The 19223-nt window shown below is 45.3% G+C and overlaps 1 protein-coding gene and 1 long non-coding RNA gene across 4 annotated transcripts in view; one reads left to right on the forward strand and one right to left on the reverse strand.

The window, feature by feature from the left end:
* The window catches only part of LOC119872583, a 29502-nt gene extending 26736 nt beyond the window's left edge, over positions 1-2766 (forward strand). The window contains exons 2-3 of the long non-coding RNA XR_005362428.1: positions 417-571; positions 2596-2766. This is a non-coding gene — a long non-coding RNA (uncharacterized LOC119872583). The remainder of the gene's footprint in view (positions 1-416; positions 572-2595) is intronic.
* A 7582-nt stretch (positions 2767-10348) lies between these two features.
* The window catches only part of SLC14A2 (solute carrier family 14 member 2), a 469281-nt gene continuing 460406 nt past the window's right edge, over positions 10349-19223 (reverse strand). For all 3 annotated transcript variants that reach the window (XM_038543386.1, XM_038543384.1, XM_038543385.1), the window contains 4 exons: positions 17286-17433; positions 16080-16214; positions 14365-14414; positions 10349-13884 (listed from right to left, as the gene is read on the reverse strand). In XM_038543386.1, coding sequence (XP_038399314.1) covers positions 13702-13884; positions 14365-14414; positions 16080-16214; positions 17286-17433 — 516 coding nt within the window. In that variant the 3' untranslated portion in view covers positions 10349-13701. The remainder of the gene's footprint in view (positions 13885-14364; positions 14415-16079; positions 16215-17285; positions 17434-19223) is intronic.

Consider the following 19223-nt stretch of genomic DNA (forward strand, 5'->3'; position numbering starts at 1 on the left):
CCACCCCCCATACACCCCCGTAACCCCTGGCCTCTGGGCAGAGCAATATTTTGTCCTTAGTACCCTCGCCTGGGCATTGCATGGAGCTACAAGATCACCGTCTACCTCCCACGTCCAGAAAACTGAACTCACCTAAGCCGCACAGCTCATTAATTATGGCACAGCCAGGAGTTGTTCCCAGGTCTCCTGACCCCCAGTTTGAAGCTCTGTAAATGGCTGCACAAGGTCTGGCTCGGCTCTCATGCCCTGGCTCCTCACTTGTAGCCCCCCAGATTCTGCAAGTGGCTCAGGGCCCAGGAAAGTGGGGCAGGGCCCATATTGCCAGGTGCTCCTCAGGTTGATGTCCCCACCACCAAAAGCTAAAGCAAAAAAGTATCTTTCTTTTCCTTGAGCATCTTTTTTTGGTCTTTATTTAGGGAGGTGACACCAAATACGGTCTGATCCAGGGGTGGTCGTGCGTCTCCCGTGGGTTATGACGGAAGGGCTGGGCCTGGAGGCAGCAGCCCTGCTGGATGTGCCGGCCAGCACTTGAGAATGAAAAGTGGGAGCAGATGCCACCAGAACACTGGAGGTAAAAATCATGAATTTCCCAAGGCTGTGAAAATACCTTAAAGCTGGAATGGCAGCAGTTTACCGCTATCTTTGGGACAGATTCTCAGGACTTTCCTAATGGGAAAAGGTGATTTCAAGAGTATCATGGGCACTTCTATCAGATGTTTTAGAAATAAATGCTTATCGATGTGGCAGGGAACAAAGAAAACAACAGTAACTCTGACAGAGAACCCAAGTCACTCATCTCTGCATGCTGTTTCCAGTGACGTTTCACCCACTTGCAGGCATGGCTCTCAGAAAGAAGTAGGCAGACCCCCTTAGGCAGGCCTTGCAAGCTCCATCTATAGAATGATGGCAGATATTTTGGAGGGATACCCTCTGTTTCTTTCTCTTATTGTTTTGAAGAGGAGACGATGCTTGCAAAAGGCTCTGGAAAATAATTTTGCAGTGCTCTTGTGTCAGATACCTTTCCAGCGAGGCCACTTTCCTTGGATGGCACATGTTCCTCCACTTGGGCAGGAGGGCTCCCTGTCCTGGCGCACGCCTGGCACCTTACACCTGCCTGCACTGACTCTTACCTTTGCCAAGTGTCAACTATGTGTTCTCGTCTGTCACCTTCACAGGATGATGAGGTCCTTGGCAGCCCGGATTATACCCGTTTATCTAGGCTTTCCCAGCACCCAGCACGAGCCTGGGATTGGGTAGGCACTCAAGTATTTGCTGAATAAATTAATGAAGGATAATTATACCATGCACTTTAGTTTTGAATGGTATAATGAATAATCATTGGATATTTTAGGGTATGAACTATTTTTAAGAAGTATGAACTATTTTTAAGAAGGTATGAACTATTTTTAAGAAGGCCCCATTTTACGAACTATTTTTAAGAAGAATTGTAATTGTTAAATGCTTGATACATATTGAAATAAAGGTGAGCATCTTTCATTGGTTGACAAAGTAACAGCTGAGTCGTGTAGGGTTTTGCAGGTTATAGGAGAAGAGCTGATTATTTTCAGTGGTACTTGGATAAAAGAAACGAAGTTTACAGATGGTGATACAATGCTCAGCCATCTGTGACCAACCAACCAGAAACCCAGGAATCCTGCAAGGGTGGTTGGACAGAAGACAGACCATCGAAGACAGAGATCTTGCTCAACAGAATATAGGAACTACATATTACACAGGTCTGTTCTGTGTGATCACAAAATGCTAAGCGTTTTGTTCTATAGCCCATGAGTAATTTTTTGATCATAATAACTTACTTTTTTGAAGTACTTTCAACTTTTCTTCCCCTAACGTCACGGCACACATAGAAAATAGGTGGTACAGTGAATAGATAATATTTATGGCCAGAAGGCCTACACCCATGGACTCGGGGCCCCCCAGGCCCACCTGGTTCCTTAGAGGCTGGTGGGTGCTCTGCCGGCCCAGCTCTGTGGGCGCTGTGGCCACATGATTGGAAAGCTCTGCCCTCGATAGCCCGCGGGTAAACCTTAGTGGCTGAGTAACTCCATGGCCTGCCTACCCGGTGTAGGAGCCACGCTCTCCTTCTCTGGCAAGCCTTATTAAGAGTCCTAGTGCATGTAGGGGCATGGTCCTTGCCTTCGAGGACTGCCACCATCCTCTTTTTTTATAGGCAGGAGTCTAGCAGCCCTTTCCTCCTGTTGACTCACAAAACAAAAGAACGAAAGAACAGTTATGAGGCACAGTATTTGTTCAGAGGTGTTTTTCCTGGACAGAGGCGCCCTAGAGTACTTCTGCCTCTACGGACATTGAACATACAGAAAATGTCAACTGTTTAAACACCAGAGTTAAAAATTTTTTTGTAGAGGACCCCATCTGTCACATACAATTTTGAAGCTTCCTGCCATTTCTCTGAGAGGAACTAAACAAACCCAGACCACGTATGACATTGTTCAGAAGAGAGAAACTGATCTCGTCCATCTCACTGAAAATCAGTCTTCACCCAGACAGGCCCAGGCCTGAATTCTTTCTGCAAGTTGTCTTTCTCAGATTTTGAACAGATGTTCCTGTCTCCTGCAGGTGGATCGATGCCATCCATGCATCACTTGCAATGTCCAGCATATGGAGCATCTGGAACCCACCATTAAGACCATTTGTCACCCCTCCCTAAAATTTGCCCCCTCAAAACTCCACTCCAAACTTGCCTGTGTATCATTACATTTGTGACACTCAATAAAAGGCCAAGGAAAGTCCCAGACCATTGCACACTGCCTTCTCTAGTAGCAGTGTTTTCATATTCCCTTTCCCCATATCCTCTTCCTCACCCCCTTCCTCTCCATTATCTGTGGCAAGCATAGCGAATTAGTGATAGCATTTTCTTCCGATAAATTTGAAAACAGTCTCAGACTCCTTCTTCACAGAACACTCAGACAACCAATACCAATTAGCTCGAGTTGGCACTTAAGAGTAAATTTATTTTCCCTCCTCTAGCCTTAAAGGAAGGTGTAGACACTGTACAAGTTTGAGAAAAGGGTTATATCAAGGCCAGTGTATTGCTCTCAAGCAGAGGCCTGGCTACAGGCCCTTTCAAGCCTCACAGGATAGCCTTTCCTCAGTAAGTTCACCAGAGCTCACATCCTTTGGTGCCAGTCTTAGAGGAGATCACATACCATACAAGGTTGTCCATTCTCTGATCATATAACTTCAATATCCTGGAACGTTCTAGAAACGTCCACTCTCTGTGGCTACACAGAATATGTCTACAGTAATCTAAGATGGCTGTGTAAGAGAGGAGTGCCAAAGAGATAGGTTATTAAGCTGGGATGTTAAGATGTTTGTGGATCCTGAGATGGTCTAGTTCTGTTGGCATGTCTGAGGAAGGGGTAGAGGACCTGAGGGGAGAGACCAATATGCCTGGACCAGGTACCCCAGCCCTGGAAGAAGCAGGTAATGACTTGGGAAGAAAGTTTTCAAATTCACTGCATGAGCTTCCACAGTTCAACTCCACATGATGCTGCCCTGAGAACCATCGTGATGTGACAGCTGTGGGTCACAAGGTTGTAGAAAGGATGACAAACAGTGTGAAGGCGCATGCAGTGGGCAGCTGGGGAGGTAAGGGGGTTTAAGAGCTGACGGATTAACTTGGTTTCATCACCAGGTGAGCAAGAAGAGCTCAGAGCTGTGAGTTACAACCCCTGGACTTCTGCCCAGGCCCTTCTATCACAGGAACAGCTCTTTGGACAAACCTTGGTTTCCTTATCTACAAAGTAAGGCCTTTGAAGTCTATCTGTTTAAGAGCTCTTCCAGCTAGAAGCTTTCAGAATCTAAATTCTCTTTAGAGTTTTTAGTAATCTTCCCAGTTTCAAGACTAGCTTCCCCTGATGCCCTAGCTCAACAGAAGACAGGAACAGAAAAGCACCAGCCCTTTTTTTTTCTCTTCCTTTGAAAAGTTAGATGGTCCTGTTGGCTGGGGTGTGCGTGTGTGTGTGGGTGGTTTATGGTTCAGTTCTCTCCCGCAAGACCTCTTACCTGGGCTCCTGATTTCCCGCACAGGGCTGGAGGAATCTAGACCATTGAGATGTGGGACGAAGCTTCTTTCCAATTGGGTGGTGTTTCTGGTCCTCAATTCCGGATGCTGGACTTCGCCCTAAACCCAAAGCCCTTCAGTTCCTGGGGACCTCCTGCCCATCCTCTTGCTGACCCTCTGGAAGTTCACTTTGCCTTCCCTGACCCTATGCCTGGCACACGTCTTCCGGTTGAGAAAGGGTATCATGGAGGAGGAGGAGAGAGGAAAGATAAGTGTTCTGCAGCTTGCTCTCACTCTGCCCTTTCTGACAACAGATGACTTTCTACACTCCCTGAGGAAGACTGGCTCTGGCTACCATGGTTCCCCCACCTGGTTTAATAAGACAGGTTTCCTTTAAAGGGACAGAGCCAGGGACTGTGTAGTAGGAGCTTCCCTGTCCTCCTTCAGTTACTCCTCTCATTAGAAATTCGCTCCAGTACTTGCCTTTAAGCAATCATCTAAGTGTTGTCTCCTCAGGGGGCCAATTTGCCTTCCAGCCTCAATAAACTCCCTTAATTCCCTGTATAGGCAGGGCACAGTCTAGGGGACAGTACTGCCATCTCGATAGAAATTTCTGCACAGCCCAATACTAGATGCTGTATTTCTGGTTCTGTGGAAATTTTCAGACCTTTCCTCCTTCTGACTTATGCTGATGGGTGTCCTGGGGACTCACCATAGGACTCTCTCAGAGCAAGAAGGGCATGACCTAACCACTGCCTCCAGAAATGACTTGAGGTCTATATATTAGGAAAGGGGACACTCCCACATCCCATGGGGCTATGGGGCCTGGTGGGCTGGAGTTTGAGGAGGGAGGCCCAATCTAAACATGTTTTGTTTGGCTTCAGGGTATGATGGGTCAAGCATCACTCTCCCTCCCATGCCCCCAGCCTGTCCTAGGTTTGTGAACCCCCACTCCACACACACACTCTCATTGATCCGGTGTGAGGCAGCCTATCCAGGTTTAGAAACAAAACCTCACATTGAGGAAATTAGCTACACCCGAGTAGACAACCTCCCCACTGACGTCAAAGGCTCCCTTCCCAACATGCCAGGTGTTTTAGAACTGCCAAAGAGGGGACCTGATCACGGAGGTCCTTCTGAGGAAGGAAAGCAAACAAAAGCTGGGGGGCCCCACATTCCAGGGGCAGGTGTGGAGCGGACTAGAGATCAGTCCCCTGCACAGGGTCTTTACTTTGGTATTGCTAGTTCAGGGCCCATGGACGTCTGCCAATGACACCTTTCCTTGTCCCCCACCTGACGGCTCTTGGCTCAGTTCTGCATGCCCTATCCCTTACCCTCTTGCTCTGGTCTTTCCTGAGGGTTCCTGAACTTCTTGTGGTATGCTCCCTCCAGCCCCCTAACCTGCCCTAAAGGTGGCAGGAAAGATGCCATCTGAGCACAACATGTAACTGGTTTGAAAAGCCTGGAAATAATTCTCCCTGAGGAGCCATTCACAAGTTCATATGCAGCCCATGAGCCACATGAGACATGCAGAGTATCTGTCATATATGCTAAGGGTGGGGCAATCAAGGCCTGTTCTGTAAGAGAGAATATCAAGATTTACTCTTGTTCCGGATGAGTCTTACTGAAGGCTGCAACGCATGTACCAGTGGCTCCCTAAGACATCTGTCTATGCCTACACATGATTTCCTTGAAGGCTCAATCAGAATTCACTTCAGAACTGTTTTCTTCACAGTACTCATGGCTCCCTTCAACTCCACATATCCAATCTTGTAGAAGGAGGAGGGCTGCACTGATCACTAGGGGCTAAACTTGGAAAGGTCAGACTTCTCTAGAGTTCAGGTGGCATAAATGCATGCTGGGCTAGACATTCTCCAAAGAGCTACTTCATTTACTTCATTCTGTTCCCATAGCTTGTTCTGTATGAGGGGGCTGGGGACTCATAGTCATCAATTTACAAAGGGCAACACTTTTCTAGCAATCCTCATCTCCCTCCTTGGGGCCTTGCAATTCTAGTTTCACTAGGGACAGAATTGTTCCCTATGGATTCTTCTATCTTCTCTGAATGGCAAGAGGTGGGAAAAGTCAGGCAAGTAAAAAAATCTCACATAAAAACTGAATGCCTTTCAAGTTGCCAAATGAGACTGGTTTATTGAGTAGAAATCACACCTACACTTTAACTGCCAACTCTTAACTAATTTAGATTATAGTTGTCCCCAGACCCTTGCAACCTTTATGACCCAAGGAAACAGACTCATACAAGAAGCACAAACAAATTGGGGCACATGGGTTTGATGTAGCCACAAACATAGGCCATGAAGATTTGAATTTCCAAATGGGCAGATCTTAGAAGACAGACCCAAAAGAAGAACTTCCTGAGAGGAGAGAGTGACAGGATGGCAATTAAAAGACTAGGCACAGTGTAGTGATGTTGGCACCTCAGCTTGCATTCACATAAGCATGTTGAGCATTTTGGTAAACTGACCAAGTGGCTAAAGGTCAAGCTATAGGAAAATCTCTAAGGGCAACAGTGGTATGCTCTTGGTTTATTTGATCTCCATATTATTAACTTTTTGTCACCTCAGTGATGCCTCCTTCTCATTCCTATGTAGGGATTCAGGGCCAGAATATCAGAGAAACTAATGTTAGAGGACAGAGGCTACATGGTCAACTGGTCTACCCCCAACCAAAGCAAGCATCCCCAACAGGTGTCTAGCCCTTGTCCCTGCGCTGCCAGAGCAGGGAACTCAGTGTCTCACGGGATTATTTATAAGTCAACTTCCATTGTGAAAAAGTGCTCTTCTCCACTGATTCAAAGTCTGATTGCTTATTAATCCCAGTTAGTTATCCTTTGAAGTAATATTGAGTAAATTGACTTTTTCCACATTCATTACTCCACACTGCAGACAGCCATGACCCTAGCCATTTTTTTCTCCTCCAAGCCAAATATAACAGTGTCATTATCATTTATGATAAAATAAGAGGGCTTTAGACCTCATTTACCCACCTTAGACTCACCTAGCATGTCCTCAATTGCCAAAGACTCTTTCAAAGTACTCTACCCATTTTTTTCTTTGTATTCTCTCCTCCTTTTCTATCTCAACTATTCTCGGAAATGACTCCTACAACCTAAGATGCAAATGACTGATCATGCTTACTGTGTTACCTTCCCAGGATTGTTTATATTTTAACAGGTTCAAAGCGTTGAACTGAGGGGATGGGTGGGAATGTTTGGGCATCAGGTAATGGTAAGATAAAGGACAAGAGACAAGGCACAGAAATCTTTCTGGGACCCCTAACATCAAAAGCTTGATACTTTTCCTGAACAGAAGACCAATCCAAACAGATAATTCATTCAAGATAATGAAACTGGTGCTGTAAACTAACACAGCCTAGGCAATCTGTTGTGTTACCCTCATCTTCACCTCAGGTGAGACTACTCACCTGGCCAGGCAAATTCCCATAAAATGAATTCCTTGAAGGCAGGAACTGGGCTGATTCTTTCCCGGTTTGTTGTCAAGCACAGTCCTGAGTAACATATTAACAGTTCCTCATACATGTCTTCTGGATGAATAAGTGAATGAGGTCAGACCATAAGGCAGAGTTTCTAGGGGCTTCGCTCACGAGAGTTGGCAAGTGGCCTTGGGCACAACAGAAGAATAATATAAGCATACATGGAGATTCAAGATTCAAAATCCCAAAGATTTTCTGAAATGAAACACATGATTTTTGAACTAAAGAATTCAACTTATTTCTTGAAGAAAAGAAAGGTTACTGTTGGGATCTGAATTGGTGGCCTAGAAGATCAAATGGAAGAAATATCTGAAAGCAAAGCAAAAATACAAATGGTGAAAATTGTGAAGGAGATAAGCAACTTGGTGCAGAGCTCAAGGAGACTAAACACGTGGATAATAGGCATTCCAGAGATAGAAGGAAAAGATGGAGAAAGGGCAATAATCAGACAAATGTTAGAAGAAAAGCTGCTGAGCTAAAGAAGGACTTGACATTGTGGATTGAAAGGCAGGACTGATGAGACAAGACACACTCTTAGGCTTGACTTAATAAAATTCCTGAAATCTACTGATAAGGAGAGAATCTTATGATCTTTTAGAAAGAATAGGTTACTTACAGAGGAAAAAGAATGAGATTGACATCAGATTTTTAAATTTGTAACATCTGGAAGCCAGAAAATGGAAGGACAATGGCTATAGACAGCTGAAGAAAAGGCTGTGGCTCAAGGAAGGATCACCAGCCAAAATGCCATTCTTTTGCAAGGGAAAGAAACTTTGTGGATGTGCAGCCTCAAAGAACATGTCATCCATATTCTCTCATCTAGTATTTGAACAAAATACTCAATTCTCAAGCAAGAGCTATAAACAAGTAATAAATGAATCAGAGCAGAGATCACAAACCAGGGAAAGGTGAAGAATAGAGGAAACAGTGATAGAAAGTAACATGTTCACTATATATTGTAAACTCCAAATGGACAATGATAGAATTACTGGGAATGTGGTACATAGGGGCAAAGTAAGGATTCTTGCACAAATAAGAGGCAAGGGAAATAAATGATCTCAGCAAGATCCAGAGGTGGGTGATACTAGAGAAGTAAAAGTGTTATAAGAATGGGGGCTTCAGGGAGCAGAATAGTGAAAGTGGTATAAGGGTTTTAGTTATTTAGGGTTGGGGAAGGACCATCAGAGAATGGCAACTCTTGTCAGGGTAAACTATCTGGCATCTTGTTTTTATATAATAGAGAAATATACTTTTGATCATGAGTGTTGGGAAAGAAGTAGGAACATCTAGGGAAATGGAAAAGTAGACCTTCCAAATGAACAAAGAAAAAGATAGCAACAGGATCAAACTTGCAAAATGAGGAAAGTAAAAACAAAGCAGTCATAACCAACAAATAGTAAAAAAAAAAAAAAGTACGGTGGAAGAGGTAAAACATACATATTGATGGTTATACTAAATAGGAAGAGGTTAAACTATCTTATTAAATTACAGATACACTAAGATTAGGTTAAATATAAAACATTGCTAAATGCTATTCTTAAGAAGTTAAAAGAAAATGATCAATGTTGAAAGAAAGGGATAAGAAAACACTAGAAAGAAAGTAGGTATGGCAACACTAATGCTAGATAAGTTGGAATGAGGTTAAAAGCATGAATGAGGATAAAAATTGGCAGTGTAGAAATAGTGAAAGAGAACATTTATGAAAAATTAATGACTCATTTCCCATAGGCACCAAACAACGCAGCTGATAAATATATGAGACAAATGTTATAGAAATGCAAAGAGAGTTTCATGAAACTATATAATTTTAATTGAAAATTTTTTCTTTTTTCTTTTTTTGGTAGTCTTCATACCAGTGTGGAGCCCAATGTGGCACTTGAACTCATGACCCTGAGATCAAGACCTGAGCTGAGATTAAGAGACACTTAACCAATTGGGTCACCCAGGTGCCCCACAGTTGAGTTTTAATAAACCCTTTTCAGAATTAAGATCCCATAGACAAAAAATAAATAAGCACATAGAAAAATTAAATGATGCAATTAATAAATCAATTTAATATGTATTTCCTTCAAATAAAAATTTGCATTTTGCATCTCCAAAATCAACCAAGTACTTGGCTACAAATAAGAATTCATATAATTTTAAAATAGAGGTTTTACAGGCCATCCCCTCTACTCATAATCTAGTAAAACTAGTATAGAAAGTTAAAAAATATAAAAAGTCCCAAGTGCTAGGAATTAAGAAATCATTCTTAAATAATTTTCAGATCAAAGAGAAATCAAAACTAAAATTACAAACTATTCAAAACTGATCAAAGTAGAATACTTTATTCCCAAAACTACAGTACACAGCTATAGCTATACTCAGAGGAAAATTAATAGCCTAAAAAATGCCTTTGTTGTTAAAGGAGAAAGATCTAAAATGAAGAAATTGCACATTAATTTTAAAACATTAGGAAAAAGGAACATTTAAATTTGAAAAAATAGGAAAAAACAGGAAAAAAATCAACAAAATAGAAAACAAACCAGAACTGGAGATAGGGCAAATAAATCTCAGACTGCTTCTTTGAAAAAGTCAATAAAAACCTATCACAATGATGAGGTGAGAACTGGGTGTTATACTTTATGTTGGCAAACTGAATTCAAATAAAATTATTATTATTTTTTAAACATTTTATTTATTTATTCATGAGAGACACACAGAGAGAGAGGCAGAGACACAGGCAGAGGGAGAAGCAGGCTCCATGCAGGGAGCCCGACGTGGGACTCCATCCCAGGACTCCAGGATTACACCTTGGGCCGAAGGGAGGCACTAGACACCAGGGATCCCCTGAATTCAAATAAAATTTTTAAAAATCATGAACTTGATTAAGTAAAAGAAAGAGCAAGTTTCCGTAAGATTGGAAAGATACAGCCATACATACAGGAGAGATTGAAATCATGGTAAGAGAGACTAATGAGTAAGAGCATGGCAACAGTGTTGTAAATCTAAAGAAAACAGGTTATTCCCTCGCAAACAAACTCTGAAGTTTGACCAAGAGAAAGTAGAAAACTCAACTATGTCGGTTATCAGAGAAATTAAAAGACGAGTCAAGATGGAAGATTTAAAAGTACAGCAGGACAAGAGTTTCATGGGAGACAGCAGCCCTCGTCTGCTGGGGAAGAAGGCAGATGGAAATGGCAGCAGAGGAGGGGCGAGATGATGAGGTCAGAAGGAGGAGATGAGAAGATCTGGGGAAGGGACAGTGGAGAGAGGGAGAGGGGCGTGTGTTAGGGACAGTTTTGGGCAGCACCTCCTCCACTGCCCCTGCTGCCCAACATACGTTCCTATTCTCTGTAATGACTTTATGTTCAGCCATATTTGTGTTCACTACTATGTGGCTACCTAAAAGCTGCTGTCTGGAGTTTGGGGCGATTGCCCCATTGGGGGTAATCCAATGGATTGGATGCGGCCCCCAAAGCTCTCCTCCCTTCTATCCTGGCGACTCACTCCTGTGCAATCTCTCGTCGGTGGTGTCTCTGTGGTTAAGGCCTCTGCCCCCCTACTGATCCATCCTACTCATCAGTGGGATGGGAAGGTGCTGGTCAAGGCAGGACAGGGTCACTCCAGAGAGCTCTCCAAACCTCCTATCACTATTTGGGCAACTTCAGAGGACCTCTGGGCATCTCTCCACGGCCACTGGGCAGGGTGACCTGCGAGGGGCAGACTTTTCTTAGAGGAGTGGGGATTTGCATTTCTGCCCCACCCTTCTCCATGCCCACAAGAGAGATGCAGCATCTGCCTGCCAGACTGGCTTAATAAGATTTGTTCTGCTCCAGGAGGAGCTTATTTGACCACATTTGGGAAATACCATCAATTTTCTGCCTCTTAGTCACAAAAGATTTTTTTTTTAAACATTTCATTATTCCTAGACGACATCTCTTGGCAAGTGAATTCAGTGATTAGTAATACTTCATCCAGGCAGTTCTTTCTTATTTCAAATGAGTAGATATTTTCCTATTTCTACATAAATATCTGGTCATCTGGATCATAGTGTATTACAGAATTTCTAAGGCCCAGTGGTGTTTCCAGACTTGCTGGACGTGCTTTTTCCTTCTTCTGAATCACTTAGCTCTTACCCATTTTTCCTCACATGAATTTGGCAGCTGGCAAAGCAGTTTAACATTTAATTTCTATGGGGGTGGAAGCAGGGATGTGGGAGAAAAAAAGCAACCAAGATAGCTGTGACCTTGTCAGCAACAGAGACGTGGGGCAGGAAAGGAAAGGAGAGAGAGAATCTGGTCTAAGTGAACTGAAAGGATTTTTTTATATCCAAATAGTTTTCCTGTCCTGGAAATCCAATATAAAGCAGGGTTAAAACCCAGCTCCCATCAGATCCCATTCTTGGGGTGGAGCGTCTCATGGGCTTGAAGGAAAGGAAAGCAGATTTCTGGGCACAGTTTGTCCGTAACGAATGAATGAATGGGGTTATCTGGTTCTGTTATCTCTCGTTAGAATATTTGGGGGGTCCCCCTCCCTTTTGGGTAATTGAGCCCTGTCTGGAAGCCCAGCAGGGAACTGAAGCCTCTGTCCTCTGTAGAGAGGGATTCATGAATCCCAGAAGGGCAGGACCATCTGGCCTTCAAAGCTCCCCTTCAAGCCTGGGATTCTAGGAGCCTCCCTGCTCTTCCTGCTGGAAACTCCTGCACCAAAGGTCAGTTTTCTCTTCCTCTCCTGGTGTGCATCTGCTGGCAGAGGTGAAAACAGAGTGAGGGGACAGAGGAGGGGTGGTTCCCAGACATTACTGTGGAAGGAAGGCCTGGTGTAGCCCATTGTATGCTGGGTCTGTCAAAGAGCCTCAGAGCAGACTTTTCTGATCCCATCATACTAATCTCACTTTCCTAAAAATCTTCCACTATAACCCAGCAAAGAAAGGCTATGTGGGTGTCTGTGGTAAAGAACTTGGTGTCATCTTTTTGGGCCTGCCCTCTGCTCACGAGCTCCTGATCATTCTCATGGGGAGCATCCACGTCAGGCACTGGCAAACTCAGGCTTGTGGGCCAAATACAGGTTTTGCTTGTTTAATAAAGTCTTCTTGGAACACAACCACGCTCATGTCTAAGGCTGTGTCATGCTCCAATGATGCAGGTGAGTCTTTGCTAAAGACACAGTAAGGCCTCCAGAACCAAAACTATTTACTATTTGACCCTTTCCAGAAAAAGTTTGCTGAGCCCTGATAATACATATAAATAAAGACAATGTAGGCTAATGATGTAATTGGGAAGTCAAATTATGAACTTCATGGATCACAGTTTGTCCTTCTACTCAGGCTAACCATTTGTTTTAAGTATCACAGCCCTCATAAAACTTCCAACACCCACAAGCAAACAGGAAAATGAGATAAATTGCCCCAGCTTTTCACCCTCTGAGCTCAGATACTTTTGTCAACCAGGATCTCTGCTCAAAGTTGCTGGTTTGACTTATGCTGAGAAAGGCTTATCCTTCACCACTTTATCCTTTATAGTAAAAGTCAGATACAGAATCTAACTTTTATTAATTGCTTCCTGCTAGAAGATATCAGCTTGCCCTTCCTCTGACCACTGTCTCCACTGAATGTGTGAGACTTCCTATTTAGACACCCCAGTGCCCTGATTGTTCCTGTTTGGACTTTAAAACTCTATCCGTGTGAAATTCCTCTCTTTTATGTAAAGCTGGGTGTGCTCATCAGCCATTAGCTCAGTGCACTGATGCACCTTCAATTCTTTGCGTGTGTCCCCTGAATTTTCACCTACTCTGTGTCCACCTGGGAACCACTTAGCAAGTTCAGTTTTACAGCATCTATTATTCAGTTAAACATGCTCAAAGATCATCTTGTAATCATCTTTCCAAAAGACTAAATAGAAATGTTTTTAAGACAATGACATGTAAAGCACATGCCTTACTTCTGAAAACTCTGGCAAGCTCATACCAACTTCCTCTAATGTCATGTATGGATAGTTGTGGCTATTTGGGCAGAGAGAGAAACCAGCATTGGGGAAGGGAGGTACAGGTGTGTCTGGTTCTACACAGGTGCAAGGAGAGGCACAAGAGGTGAGTGCTGCAGCAGATTGACCCAGAGCTGAGACCACAGGGAGCAGACACCAGGTCCAGGCAAAGAGCATTTCTGGCTAGTCACCGCTGGGGGACTTCTCTTCTTCACTGCTCTTCATTTTCAGGTAGTAGATGCGGTTGGCCTCTGGGTAGGTGACTTTGCTGAGCGGGAGCTTGTAGATGGCTGGGTTGTTGGTTGTCAGGAGCAGGAAGATGAGGGTAGAGAGGCAGAAGGCCCAGGTGCCTGGTGGCACACCAACCTGGAAGAAGTAGCACTGGGGTCTGAAAGTGGTCCTAGGCTTTAGGGACCCTGGGGGAGAAGGATGGGGTAGGAGTTGAGGATGGGGATCCTTCCCTAGTGATGACATTGATTTTGGGGTTCATAACATCAGAGTAGCTGATCTAGGCATTTGAGATGTTGGTACCTTTGGACACAATCAGAATCTTTTAATGATGGAGCTGAACTTCAGCCTTGGGATGATTTCCCACATCTAGCCACACACAAACACCTCCATCTGCCCATCTAGGTTCTCCACTGCTTGTTGTATCACTCTTTGGCACACACACACACAGCCAGGGGAACACAAATACAACTGCCAGTCCTTCTCTGGGCAAACCCTCGATAAACCTTGACAAAGACATTGACTAGCTACCGTAACACACTCAGGATTCTTCCACAAACTGCAAATGTCCTCAAGCCCTGGCTGGGGAGTGGCATGTTCAGGAGAATCCAAACTTACCACTGACATTATGTTGGAGAGGGCTGCTCCCATGTATGCACAGAACAGGGCTGTGGAAAAACAAGCACCATAGAGTCAGCTTCCCAGGGTCTGCCTCCACCTCTCCCCAAGGGCAGGGGTCCCATCCTGTCTCTAGCAGCTTCCATGTCTGCACCATACCCTGACATCTGGCCTATTTGTTGGACATAACCACCATGGTGGTTATCTTTGCAGGTAGGTGTAGCCACTCTCCCACCAGATGGTGTTCCCAGGGCAGAGGTTAAAGCCTTCTCTCCCTTCCCCACTTTCATGCACAGAGTCAGGGCTCAGTAAGCATCTTCTGTTTGTCCATACTGACCTTGGGGAGAGTCTGTCTGGGGGGTGAGGGGTCAGACTACATGAGCCCCCAACAAGTCTCCTCCTGTCCAAGATTCTAAGCAGCCACGATAGACCCCGCTGGACCTTACTGGTCCATGAGCTTGTCTTTACGAGCCAGGCATCTGAGTTCACCCTAGGATGTGACCCCCAGGACAGTTAGGGGGGCTCATCCACACCCCTGTGCCTCTGAACAAGCTCCTTCTGCCCCTTTACCTTTGTTCTTTCTGTTCTGTGTCCAGAAAACCTTCTCCTGCCCCTTCCCAGCCATCCCCACCCTGGAGGTGTTGAGATAAACCCCATGCTCCGCCCGAAGCCTTCCCAGATGGTTCTAGCCGTAAGAATCTGCCACTTCTCTGAAGGCCGAAGGCAGTTACAATCTTAGCCTCAAAATATCTGGCACTTTTGACTCGAAGAATATTTACCAAGTCTACTGTCTCCCTGCTGGCCACTGAGAGGAATGCAAGGGACATGGAAGTCATTTACAGTCTCCGCACATGAGTGGGGAAGAAAAACAACAAAAAAGGTCTTCTGGATGGTACTCTGTCCATTACATGTCTCTAATTTTGCTTATTAAAGTCCTGCTGTTTCCAGAGACTGTAAGCAACTCCAGAGCAGGAAGACTGGTGGAAAAGATGGGGATGGGGTTTGAATCTTGCCTCTGCCCTTAATAACTGTGTTCTACACCAAGTTCATGAACCTTCTGGGCTTCATTCCCTCACCTGTAAAATGGGCCGACAATCGATGCCTGCTAGTGGGCTTGGGAGGATTGAGTTCACAGGTGGTGCTGGGCTGCCACTGTAATAAGGCCTGTAGCCCATTTCCCTTGGGATGGCATGCTATTTGCTCCATGGGAATCAAGGTCCCATGGAATGATTTTCTGAGACCTCAGTGCTCCCAGGTACATCATCTCACTGGGTCTTTCCAACAATCTTTTCAGACATCACGGCCTTAACCATCATGTGATTATACATTTCCTAATGTGCCAGATGTGGCTTCATGAGGATGTGGTCACCACTGCCTTGCCCATGTGTAGCCTAGGGCCTGGCACTCAGCGGTGCTCTATAAGGTTGTGGGATGAAAAGTTATTACATCAGAACACTGCCACTAGCACATTAGGAAGTGCATATGTGATCTTGTACACCTACAGCACTGCTGTAATAGCAGTAAGTGTGGTTGTGACTCTATTTGACAGAAGAGGCACCTCAAGTACCCCAGTGCTGGGACCCAAGCCACAGGTCCTTGTATTGCTGCTGCTCAGTTCCGATCAGTGGTCCCCCATGGGTTTCACATCATCAAGTAGGGAGGGGAGGAAGGAATAGCAGAACGACTTGGCTGCCAGCTTTCCCCCAAATACCCACCACAGACGAGGGCCAGCAGGTGGGTCTGCCAGGTGAGGGCGTAGAACATGCCCCCGATGGCGATGCAGGAGAGGACACAGTTGTAGCTCCAGAGGCCCATGTAGATCATCTCAAAGGGCGTGGCCACCGTCAGGGCTGTGGGACAAGGGGTGATGTTTCTGGGCAGTTCCAGGTCCCAGCACAAAAGCCGCCCCGTGGCTGGTGCCAGGTCTCAGGGTGGCTTCGCTCCTTCCATCTCCCTCCAGTCCCTCCCCCCTCCCATCAAAGGAGCCTCTACAAATGGCATATGTCTTCAGTAGCTGGAAACAGGAAGAGAGCAGTGGTTTCCAAATGGTGTTCTGAAGATTTCACACAGGGGTATGACTACTTCCAGGGTGAGGGGAGGTCAAGGCTTTGGGATTCTTGGCCTTCCCTACTCCTTTGGCCAAAGCAACTGCATTTTTAGCAAGAATGTTTTCATTTAAGAAAGGTCTGCTTCCAATGGTGGAGGAAAAGTATGTATGTGCACATGTAGAAACATGGAGATAGAGAAATAATATAGCAGGAGGGTGGGATGTGAACAGTGGGTGAATCAGGTGAAGAATGTATGGGTGCTTTGCATCCCATTTTTATTTTTGTAATTTTTTGGTAAGTTCGAAGTTATTTTCAAGTAATCTTTTAAGTTCTGCTTCCAAGATGTTTTTGAAAAATATTGAAATGAGCCAGCAGGATCCTAGTCCCACATGCCTAACTCCAATTTCTGGCTCTACTGTCCCATGTACAGACATAAATGCATATACACACATATGCATACATGGAGAAATATTAAGGCATGTTTGTCAAATAGCGACACAAGTTTTGAGATTTTTTTTTTTTTTTTTTTTTTTAGTTTACTTGAGATTTCGAAGTGCTGGATCATTTATATCCCGTGGTTTGCTGTTCTCCTTCTCTGAATTACCCTCCCCTTTCTCCCATTGCTCAGCTCCCAGGGGCTCAGTTAGCAGGCCAATCAGGTCTTCAGTCCCTTGTGTCTCTCCATATATCCTGCTGCTGCAGTCTGCTCCCTTCGGAGACTCAAGAAAGGGAAAAATAAGTCCCTATCCTTGACAGTGTTCAAAAACATCAGTGAAGATAATAGGTCTAGAGTATTTGCCATGTGCAGTGGTGAAATGACCTCAGGAAAATTATTCCAAAGTCCTGCCTGCAGAGAGGGGGACTCTCTCCTACCTGCTAGCATCCCCACGATTGAGCCAATGGCTGCATGCAGGCAGATGAGTGGCGAGGAGATGAACAGGGCCACCAGGAACACACCGCCTGTCCAGGGATTGTCGCAGCCGTACACCTGGCCGACCCCGATGGGAATGGCTTGTAGCAGCTGCAAAGTCAACAGAATCCAGGTTACTGGAGCGTGGGCACATAATGCAAAGCCCAGGCCTTGGGGTCAGGACTGAGCCATTCCTGGTGGGGGTAATGGGCTGGAACGGGGGATGCTGGGACCCTCCAGTGTGTAAGAGAACTTGGGAGGAAGGACACCAGCTGGAACAAATCACTCCTCACTCCACCACCTAGCAGGCATCTGGCATCCCCCATGCAAAGCAGGGCAGGGCCCCCAACACAAGTGGTTCTGAGGGACACATGGCTTCTGCTGAGAGAGGAGAAGCTTTGAGGGGACCAGAGGATAACTTCTTCTCTAGACTGCCACTGGGGCTTTTGGGGCCCTAAGGTATTTCCATTAGACCTTCTAAAATCCTACAAGTATTCCAGGAATATTGGAAATATTTTAGGCCATTCTGATGATTGATTTAATCCAAGGTCACCCAGCTCATTGGTGGCAAAAGCCAGGCTAAAGCCTCAAAATTTGACCCTTCGTCTATAAGTGGTTGCTGTATATTCAGTGTTCCCTAGGGTATTTTGGGGCTCTGGGAAGGAGGAGGCACTTCCCTTGCTCAGGGAGCATTCAGCAGAAAGGTTAATGTGTGCAACAGTGGAACATAGAACAAAGCCAACATCCCTGAGCCTGAGAGCCATTTGGTGGTGGCATAATTGGAGATGGTTACTTTTGTGGCCAGATGGCCCTTTTCTGCTCAAGCTGAGCCATCCAGCTCTGATAGAAGAGGGGAAGGGGGAAAGGAGGGAGATTGGCGGGCCAGGGAGAGCACTGGCCTGGGAGCCGAGGGCTCCAGATTTCAGGGGGCTCTGCATGAGCTCATGGCTTGATGATGGGTATGTCACTTCCTCATGCTGGGCTCTGGTGTCCGCCTCTGTAACATAAGGAGGCTGCCCTAGCAGATGATCTTCTAGCTTTAAAATCCTGCAGTCTTTACTTCATTCCTAGGTCATGTGACCTCTTTGAGGGCAAGGCTCCTTTTTGTCTGGGTACATATTAGATGCTTAATAAGTATGTCTTGCTTAGCTCAGGGGTTTCCAAACTTTGCTGTACATTGAAATCACCTGGAGATCCTTAAAAAAATAAAATTGATGCCTGGTTTCTCCCCAGACATTGTGATTTAACTGGTATGCACCTGACCAGGGCCTCAGGAGATTCTAACATGCCATTCACTCTAGGGACCACTTGGTTAGTTATATGTGACCTACTGCAGATGTTGGGGGTTCATTGCACATCTTCCCTTGAGAGAAATTTTGTAATTTTTTAACAAACTGATTTAATTCTGGAGTCAGTGTGATCTCTTTAGAGAATAGTGTTTTGAGGAATTCCACAGAGCTTTTAAGCTTTGCCCATCCTTGTCTCTGGGTGAGTGGCCTTTTGATCACCAGGCACTATTTGGGCCTGAGCCTACGGCCTTCTGCCAGGAGTGACAGGGTGGGGTGCCTCTGATTTAAAGGAGCCCTAAGAAGGCTTGGTGTCAGTTCAGGGAACCCAGCTTCCATGTGGGGAACTGGCTAGACGACTACTCAGTAAATACTCCATGACTTCTCCAAGTCTCAGGAATGCAGGATGCTGAGGGGGTTCTTACTTCCCCTTTCCCCTCTGGGAACACAGGTTTGAAGTGCAAGCAGTTAAGAACGAGAGGAATGAGGGGCAAGCAGCCACGGAATGGAGTCTGTGTTCAGAAAGCAGCTTCTTTTGCTGGGATCCATATTTTAGCTTGGTGAACTGTGGCCCTGTGGCCACCTCCCTCCCTGCTACCTCCTTCCCGACACCCT

Source organism: Canis lupus, chromosome 7 (assembly GCF_011100685.1).
Source record: "Canis lupus familiaris isolate Mischka breed German Shepherd chromosome 7, alternate assembly UU_Cfam_GSD_1.0, whole genome shotgun sequence".
In the NCBI taxonomy this organism is placed as follows: Eukaryota; Metazoa; Chordata; class Mammalia; order Carnivora; family Canidae; genus Canis; species Canis lupus.